The 9,444-nt window shown below is 45.6% G+C and overlaps 1 protein-coding gene across 1 annotated transcript; it reads left to right on the top strand.

Annotated features, from left to right (window-relative positions):
- The first annotated feature begins 1,960 nt into the window (after nucleotides 1–1,960).
- On the top strand, nucleotides 1,961–6,106 carry LOC124696632 (phosphatidylinositol 4-phosphate 5-kinase 9-like). The gene is made up of 8 exons (XM_047229335.1): nucleotides 1,961–3,177; nucleotides 3,304–3,471; nucleotides 3,825–3,990; nucleotides 4,317–4,427; nucleotides 4,809–4,996; nucleotides 5,083–5,240; nucleotides 5,331–5,502; nucleotides 5,590–6,106. Exons 1-8 carry the CDS (start codon nucleotides 1,961–1,963, stop codon nucleotides 5,867–5,869), a joined length of 2,460 nt encoding a protein of 819 aa, XP_047085291.1. The 3' UTR covers nucleotides 5,870–6,106.
- Nucleotides 6,107–9,444: the final 3,338 nt, after the last annotated feature.

Raw genomic sequence — 9,444 nt, 5'->3', positions numbered from 1 at the left:
AACCCCTGCTTTTCTTGGGAAGATACAGCTTAATGATCCGTCCAGCTCCCCTTTAGAGAAAAGAACCTAGACATGCATCTGCTTTGCGTACATAGAAGATAGGGCATCTGAACAGCAGATCAGAGCCAAAGCCACTAGATCGATCGATCTGGGTTGCGGAGAGTGACGGGCAGAGGAGGAAGGGTAGAGCAAGGAAGCAGAGGTGGGGCACCAGGGAAGGATGGAGGGAATATATTCTACTCGTGGTAGTTCGCTATGCGTGCTGGATGCCAAAGAACTTTTACTTGCTTTGTTGAGATGGATCGATCAAGGAATTTTATGTACTTGGCGCCGCAAGTATGTACGCGCTTTCGTGCATGTATGCATGATTTGCGTAGTTGTTTCGATCGGTGCCACCAGCTTTACCTGTCGCCTGTCGGTGGGTGGAGACTGGAGAAGGATAGTGTCAAATCCGTTCATCCATGCTAGCTCTGCTCTGTCTCTATAGTACTCCTTAATTTTTCGCTACAAGTATATTAGTAAACATGAGTACATGCATGGAGTTAGTACGCCTGTCAGTGTATGAACTCATAATGTTTTAGTTAAGTTAATCAGCATGCACTGCATTTGCATAATTAAGAAGCTAGCACGAGATCTCTTGATTGCGCGTAAGTAATAAAAAATAACGAAAATATGGAGGCTGGCGGTCACATGGCTCACGTGCGCATGCCAGTTGCTCCTTTGTGCGGATTGTCTGTCAATATAGAGCAGCAGCATATATCGGCCGATATCTCTGGAGACAGAGTGAGAGAGCAGAGCAGAACATAGCAAAACAGAGAGAGCAGAGCGGGAGGTTGGTGTCTTCCTGGGTCTGGGTGCGCTGCAGTCAACTCTCAACTGGCTGGCTGTCTCCGAGTAATAAGCAAGTAAGTAGCAGTGTTCTATTTCGTAGTTTTCCCAAAACCATGTGACTGCGATCTTAGCTAGCTAGGTAATTAAGGGAACCACCTCCCCCTCTGTTCATTGCCAACCTCGCTGCCCCGGCGGCAGCGGAGGAGTACGATGCGGCTGGACGGCGTTTCAGCGCCGGACGCCGGACGGCCAGCCACCAAGCGACAGTCCTCCCATTCCATCACATGCATTTCAATTCCATTCCATTTCTTTCGGGCAGGCAGTCATATATGATGGGACCGCAATTCCATTTCAGTTTTCCCATCCACCTGCTTGCCTGCTTGGTTGGTCTTTCAGGTCTCCACCTAACTTACCTCCTTCCTTCCCTTGTACGGCTGGATATCTCTGCTTGATTCTTCCACATTCATTTCCTCATTCAGAATTACGTACTGTACTAAACTACTAATGTGTGGTTTTCCCTATTTTCTTACTATTCATTCTCTAGTCTATCTATGGATTTGTTATTATGTGTTTTCGCTTACTATTACGGTGATCTTGTACTATTCACAACCCTACATATGTATTATACGTGCATACATGTATTTCCTCTCATGATTGATGAATATGCATTACTTAATTGTAATGTGGATATCTCTTCCCTTCCCACCTCTATAATTGCAGACATGCAGTACCTGCCTGGTGGTTAGTTAACCGATTCACAACTTTCAGTGAATTGTGCACCTATGCCAGTGCCACTCTAGAAAAGTAAAGTAAGCCTCACCACTACCTATGTAATGTACTACCTAGTATCAAAATTAGTACTGCTCGCGGAAACAGTAACGAAAGAAACATACTTCTTGGAGAAACAGAATGAAACCGTGCACGGTAGAAAGACATTTCGGCAACTACCACTGCTTGGCTTCTCGATCTTGTATGCACAAAGGATTGTTCTCTCCATGGCATGCTAACTATACATTGTTTCAGTTTGCATGCTCAACTTGAAAAGAGACTCATGCGTGTATTCCTTTCCTCTTCCTCATGTACAGGAACACAACCCCCTGCCACTGCTAGATAATCAGTACTTGTGTGCATGACACCCCCTGTTGTGGCCAATGGCCTTGGGGCCTGCACTCACTCTCCAGGAACAAATGGAGGACCAAACCATCCCAATGCTGCTGCATCCAGAACAACTTCCCCCGGCGGCCCTAGAGCCGGAGAGGTCACGCTCCCCAACGGCGACATCTACTCCGGCATGCTTCTATCGGGCGGCGACATCCCCGAGGGCATGGGCCGGTACGTCTGGTCCGGCAGCTCCTGCGTGTATGAGGGCGGGTGGCGGCGAGGGATGAGGCATGGCTGCGGGAGAACCCTATGGCCGTCGGGGGCTGTCCACGAGGGTGAGTACTCCGCTGGGTACATGGACGGCGAAGGGACATACATCGGCAGCTCCGAAAGCTCTTTGTCCTCCTACAAGGGAGGATGGAAGCTGGACCGCAAGCACGGCCATGGCGTCCAGATGTATTGCAACGGTGACATGTACGAAGGTCCCTGGGTCCAGGGCCAGATGGAGGGCCATGGCTGCAGGTACACGTGGGCCAACGGTACAACCTACGTCGGCGCCATGAGGAACGGGCTCATGTCTGGCAAAGGGGTGCTCACGTGGAGCACCACCGGGGACTCATTTCAGGGGAACTGGCTCGACGGTGCAATGCACGGGTACGGGCTGTACACATGGCAAGACGGCGGTTGCTATGTCGGAACATGGACCAGAGGGTTCAAGGATGGCAAGGGCACGTTCTATCCTAAATGTTCCCGGGTTCCCGCAGCCCATGAGCTCTACATCGACGAGCTGAGGAAGAGAGGTGTGCTACCAGACATCTGCAACATCCTCCAGCACCATTCAGATCAAGAGTCCGTAGCGGTAGGTGCTAGTTTTCTGTCCAGGAGAAACCGGAGTTTTGAGCACCGGCCTCCTTCGAAGAAGAGGCCATCTTTGCAGAGGCGCTGGAGCATCGGGGTATCCGTCGAGAGAATTACCAGGCATGAACCTGGTGTTGGTGGTTCTGACAAAACAAATGGATGCGAAGACACGGCTGGTTCTAACAGCTTCCCGATACTCGAGAGGGAATACGCGCAGGGCATTCTGATCAGTGAGGTCGTGCTGAATAACAAGACCTTCCCGGAGTCATCCAAGAAACTGAGGCGTCGACAGAGTAAGATGATGAGGGATATCAAGAGGCCCGGAGAGGCGATCATTAAAGGGCACAGGAGCTATGACCTGATGCTCTGTCTGCAGCTTGGAATCAGGTAATGCATATTGAAATTCAGTAACTCTTCCTTCTCTACATTGTGATCAGTAAAAGGTTAAGCCGGGCACTCTGTGCCTTCATTCTAAAAAATCAGTAAAAGGTTAATTGTGATCATGCTTCTCAGGTACACCGTTGGGAAGATTACGCCGATTCAGAGGCGTGAAGTGCGAACTTCTGATTATGGCCCCAAGGCTAGTTTCTGGATGAACTTCCCCAAAAAAGGATCACGCCTTACCCCTTCACATCGTGCTGTAGATTTTAAGTGGAAGGACTACTGTCCGATGGTTTTCAGGTCTGTTCTGTTTCAGTCCCACTTCACCCTTAGGAGTATATCTTTTGGTCAGCATATGTTTTTCTGTTGATAATATAGTACAGGCTTAAAATTTAGCTTAACAACTATATAAGGATCTCATGAAGTATGCTGACAAGTTAACGCCTTAAGTATTGTACTCTGTTGCAATCTCTCTGAATTTTTCTTGTTCTGCAAACACATTGGTTGCTTATGACTTCAATTTATTTGATTGCTTATATGAATTCATACAGGTTCGAGTTTCCTTGTTTTAGTAGCTAGTGAGACATCCTCACAATACTGTTTCCTATTTCAGGACACAGGAAGACTAATTTGTTGTTCATGTTTGATTACAGAAATTTGAGGGAGATGTTCAAGATTGACACAGCTGATTATATGATCTCCATCTGTGGAAGTGATGCTCTCAGGGAGCTATCTTCTCCTGGAAAGAGTGGAAGTATCTTTCTCTTATCGCAAGATGACCGGTTTATGATCAAGACTCTTCGGAAATCGGAAGTGCAGGTTCTTGTTTCTATCCAGTACTTCTATGATAAGCATCATCTCATTTGTTTTACTTTGAGAAACTGGATCCTGGCCTCCTTGTCTACCAGATCCCAACACTTGATAAGAATGGGCTATTTTGAATGATCAGAAATGGATATGTTTAACGATCCAGAGCTTTTACCTTATCTGACTATATTATGTTCAACATGCCCTCACAAGGAAATAATATTTTCTCTGAAATAGTTTCTTAGTTCACTTATTGATTTATCTTAACAATTGAGTCAAACTTATCCTTCAGTTCATTTGTTTACTTTATTTTTTCTTGACATGATATTTTCATGTAGGTTCTTTTGCGTATGCTTCCACACTATTATCGCCATGTCCGTACTTACGAGAACACACTTATAACTAAATTTTTTGGCCTCCACAGGGTGAAACCTTCCAGCGGTCAAAAGGTAATGACATTATAAATGTTCTCTGTGCTTCCTTGATACTCTCTCATATCAAAATATGAAACAAAAACATAGAATTTGTGTTTTTTTTTGTAGTTTTTCAGCAAGTAGTGCATATACAATTCGTGTCAAAATAATTCTATTGGAGTTTTCAAGGAAAGTACTTTGGTAGTTTTTTTGTTGCCTGCATTCATGTAAAGGTTGCAGTTGATGGTCAAAATTACAGATCTTGTCCAAAGCTTCATATTGTTTTAAATAGTGGCAGTACTCATTTATCCAGTCCTAAAAGGATATTAATTTTCATAATTGATAATATATTCTAGTTATTTTTTTGTAAATAATGGTTTATTATTAAATGTAGGTTTTGATTGTTTGTATTTGCAGTTCAGATTTGTAGTGATGGGAAACATGTTCTGCACAGAACTTAGAATTCATCGAAGATTTGATTTGAAAGGTTCATCTTTGGGCCGCTCTACTGACAAAATCAAAATCGATGAGAACACGACACTGAAAGACTTGGATCTGAACTATTCATTTTATCTTGAGCCTTCTTGGCGGGATTCTTTGCTCAAGTAAGCATGCTCTCTCTGAAAAAAGCAGCTTATCCTCATGGCCACTTTTCTCTGTAACAACTATGTTCTGTTCTTATTCTGTGTAGGCAGATTGAGACGGACAGCGAATTTCTGAGGAATCAGGGTATAATGGATTACAGTTTACTTCTTGGTTTTCACTACCGGGCTCGTCAAAACCTACAAAGAGGAGCATCGTTCCATGAAAGCATTTTGCCAGATAAACTACCCGTTCTTTCAGAACAAGGTTAGGATGCAATATATATCTTCATTTGTCTGAATAAGTTGTCGAATTAATCCATTTCAATTTTTTTGCTTGCTGACATCGGTAATGCAGATGCTGTGGAGGAAGATTCCGCTTGTAACTACCGAGAAGGGCTAGTTTTGGTGCAGCGGGGTGGCGACCAAAAAAGCAAAGTTGCTGTCGGACCACACATAAGGGGAAGCCGCCTACGTTCGTCCTCTGCTTGTTTCGAGGAAGTAGACCTCTTGCTTCCAGGCACAGCAAGGTCATTAATCTTTGAAAGTCAGTTCTCATGTTCTTCCAATTCTAGTGTATGATTTGAGATGATTGAATCTGTTCCCAAATTGGACAGGCTTCAGATCCAGCTAGGGGTGAACATGCCCGCAAGAGCGGAGAAAGAAGAGAAACAGGCAGAAGATGATGGCAAATCGTTCCGTCAGGTGTATGATGTGGTGCTCTACATAGGGATCATTGACATCCTGCAGGAGTACAGTATGAGGAAGAAGATGGAGCATGCCTACAAGTCCATCAAGTATAACCCCTTGTCGATATCCGTCGTCGAACCTCGGTTCTACTCGGAGCGCTTCCTCAAGTTCATCCACACCGTCTTCCCTCAAAACTTATCCAGCTAATGATAATTTATCTTTCTTTCCTCCTCCCTGGCAAGAAAACATATGTAAAAAACAATTCAAGGAAATGCCTTTGCTGTAGTGATGTACATGTGTATGCTTTGAGGTGGCTGGAAGAAGCAATGCGCATGTCCTTAAAAAAAGAAACAACGTGTGTATTTGTCAAAAGCAACGTTGACAAAACTAGGCAGCGGTGAGTGCTCCATTATGCATGCATGGATTTCGTTGGGTTTTCTGTCATATTGAGTTGATCAACCACCCCACTATATTACTACGTATATGCCATGTGTCTGTGACCCCAAACCCATCCATACATTTGTCATTCAGTTCATCTGTACTAGCTTAGCTAGTGGAGTTACTTAGGTGAGATGATGACATGCACCATTTCAGAAACTCGTGTCAATTCCAAATCCATGTGAGCTCGCCTATAAATTGTATCTATATTGACCTCTAGCTGATCACAATACCAAAACGCATACACACGCTAGATAGTTGGAAGCTATCTTCTTACACAATGGCGAACACCAACAAACAGGCTCTAGCTCTCGCTGCTCTCTTGGTCCTGCTCACCGGCACCCACCTCGCCACTGCCGCCAGAGCCCCGGTCGCTGTCACCGGCATTGGCGCTGGAGGAGGAGGCTATGGTGGTGGTGGTGGCGGAGGAGAAGGCGGTGGAAGTGTCGGTCATGGTTATGGCTACGGCTCAGGCTATGGTGCTGGTTATGGCTCTGGAGGCAACATTGGCGGTGGTGGTGGTGGTGGCCATGGGGGTGGTGGTGGTGGAGGCAGTGGTGGCATGGGATCAGGGTACGGTTCTGGTTACGGTGGTGGTTATGGCTCCGGTTATGGTTCTGGTGGTCAAGGCGGTGGGGGAGGTAGCGGGGGAGGAGGCGGCGGTGGATCCGGCTACGGCGGTTTTGGTGGTGGTTACGGGTCTGGGTCTGGGTATGGAGAAGGCTATGGATCGGGTGGTGGCATGAACGGTGGTGGTGGTGGAGGTGGCGGTGGCGGAGGAGGAGGTGGCGGCGGAAGTGGTGGTTTTGGGCATGGAGGCGGTGAAGGCTACGGACATGGTGGTGGAGGTGGCTATGGCGGTGAACATGGCCATTGAACATTTGAACATCATCTATAGAAGTTGTTACCACCGTTTGTAAAACATAAATTAAGCTGGTGAAATAGAGTAATAAACACCGTGGTTACGCTTGGGTTGATCAGCCTGCTATGCATGTTAATAATTGTTGCGACTGTACTGTATTCATAAGGTGGAATAAAGCTTGTACCGTTTGAATAGTGATTTCTATGAGGTATACTAGTACTAGGACGAAAATCACGATCTGAACTGAAGAAGACGAGATATGTTGTCAATTTGGCCTAATTTTGCTTGGTTAGCCTTGCCTCTTTTCCTCCACGCCGCTCCACCTCCCCTCACTGATGGGCTTGGACCATGTGCCCAGGTTTTTATCGGAACAAAGATTTGGAAGCTGGGTTAGCTCCGGCATTGCCGATGGGCAAAGGAGTAAGGGTAGATCGGCGTCCAGCAGCAAGGAAGCAGAGGTGGGCGGCGTGTGGCTGCTGTGCTGCGGCAATCCAACAACAAACCGGCACAGCTTGTAAGACTAGGTAAGCTAGTAAAAAAAATCTAAGAGAAGTACTAGCGTTTTTTACAAATATAACCCTGCACATCACCATTGTAAAAAATAACCCCTCAAAACTCGATTGTCAAGAATAGTGGAAAAGGTGACACGTGAACTGCCATAGGGGATGCCGGGAGGTACTTTCCGCCAACTAGGATGGTCGGAAGCGTCTTTCCTCCACTCCATATGGTGGGAAGTGCATGTTGGCCAGCCACACCGCCCCACCTCCAGCCGCCAACTCACCCCCTTCCCACTCCGAATGGCGCACCAGTTGGCGGGATGACACAGTCACTTTTTCAACTTTCCGCCAACTAGGGTATTTTTGACCATTGATTTCAGAGGGGGTATTTTTGACATCAACATATGCAGGGGAATATTTGTAAAAAATATTATTTGGAAAACTCTCCTTTCCGCTAGGGTATTTTTGAACATCGATTTGTATTTTTAAAATTAATGTGATCATATGCATTTGGAAAATCCTGCTTTTTGTAGGAAGACACCGCTAAGTAAGCCAGCTCCTCTTCAGACAGAAGAACACAGACATGGATGCGCTGCTGCACATGCGTCTGCTTAAGTTGCCATACATCAAAACATCATGAGCACCAGATGGAGGGTTCATGCATGCATGGTTGGCAGAGATGATCGATTAATGTTGTCTGACATAGGATGACCTTAAATCTGGGCACCAGTTAAGATTGCTGCCCCAAATGCACATTTCCACAGTGGTAGATGCATTGCACAGCATGACAAAAGCCAATAATAGCACACGCATGGTTTCGCGTCGCTTTCATCATGCGTCTACCTGTCGAGCCATAACAGAACAGTGTAGATTAAGCTTATTGATCAATTACGTTTTGGATTCTTGCGTACAAAACGCCCCTATGTTTTAAGTAAGATTGTTCGTTTTCGGGTGGTGGAACTCGCTGCCCTGCTTGGCTTGCTTTGGGGATCGATCGTTGAGGGGAAGTAGCTGTGGAGTTGAAGTCTGAAACCAACCACCTGCATATTTTTGTGTTGTTTCCGTTGCTCAGATGTTTGCATTACTTTGGTGTAGGATCTATTTGGAAATAAAGAAACCACTGCCATCTTTTTTCCTTCAGAAAATGTAACAACTGTGCCAGAGACGAGCGTTCTCAACGGTTAACTGAACTTGCAGAAAAAAAGGTTAACTGAAGGAGCATACAAGAGTGGGCGTTCCCAGTAAGGGCTGTTGTTTGAACGATTTAGATCAGGGTCTCACACATGCACAATCACACAGAATTTGCACCTCAGGGGTTGAGGAATGCATTCTCATGGCTTTTCTTTATTCTCCAAGAAGGAATTCGCAGAAAAAAAAAATCCAAGGAGTTACAGTGACCCTTGTTACTGCATATCTTCGCCTCTGTTTGCAGTTACTGTTGCCGGTGAATATCTTGAACCAGGTTCAGGCCCGACAAGTTGGCCCCACGAGGAAAAATGTTGAGCATATATATACACTCTACATTGTGTGGGCATGTGAGAGATAGCTATAGCTCGATTACCCTGAGCAAACCAGACTAATCTAGTCCAACCTAGTTCAACCAGATCTACTGCTCCTGAGTGCGTGCGTGTTGGGTACGACCGTATCACTTGACTTGGTCATTTCGATCTCTTCTTTGTCTCTTCCCTGTCCGTGTAACTATTCATCAGTATATATACACCTACTTACCATGGAGTAAGATTTTTTTTCTTCTTTTGGACGAAGACTTATTCCTCAACAGCAAGCAGTTCATTGCCATTGTTATCTGTGACTCAAACAACGGCGACTTAGGCTGTGGTTACGAAACTTTACCATGCTCAGCATGCTTGCTGTATCGTGGTTGCTATATTAATATAGCAGGGCGAAAGCCTATTTCGAGGGGGTTGTAGTTAGCTATAAAATTATCTACTAATTCTAGCAAGAATTTTTTGGTCACATATTTACAG

Source organism: Lolium rigidum, chromosome 3 (genome assembly GCF_022539505.1).
Source record: "Lolium rigidum isolate FL_2022 chromosome 3, APGP_CSIRO_Lrig_0.1, whole genome shotgun sequence".
NCBI classification, from domain to species: Eukaryota; Viridiplantae; Streptophyta; class Magnoliopsida; order Poales; family Poaceae; genus Lolium; species Lolium rigidum.
The sequence above is the reverse complement of the archived record's forward strand: the minus strand, read 5'-3'. Positions and strand labels throughout refer to the sequence as shown.

Coding starts and splice junctions, on each gene's coding strand:
- LOC124696632 (XM_047229335.1), top strand. CDS start 1,961: ATGACACCCCCTGTTGTGGCCAATGGCCTTGGGGCCTGCACTCACTCT. Junction 3,178..3,303: donor TGTCTGCAGCTTGGAATCAG/GTAATGCATATT, acceptor CATGCTTCTCAG/GTACACCGTTGGGAAGATTA. Junction 5,241..5,330: donor ACCCGTTCTTTCAGAACAAG/GTTAGGATGCAA, acceptor TCGGTAATGCAG/ATGCTGTGGAGGAAGATTCC.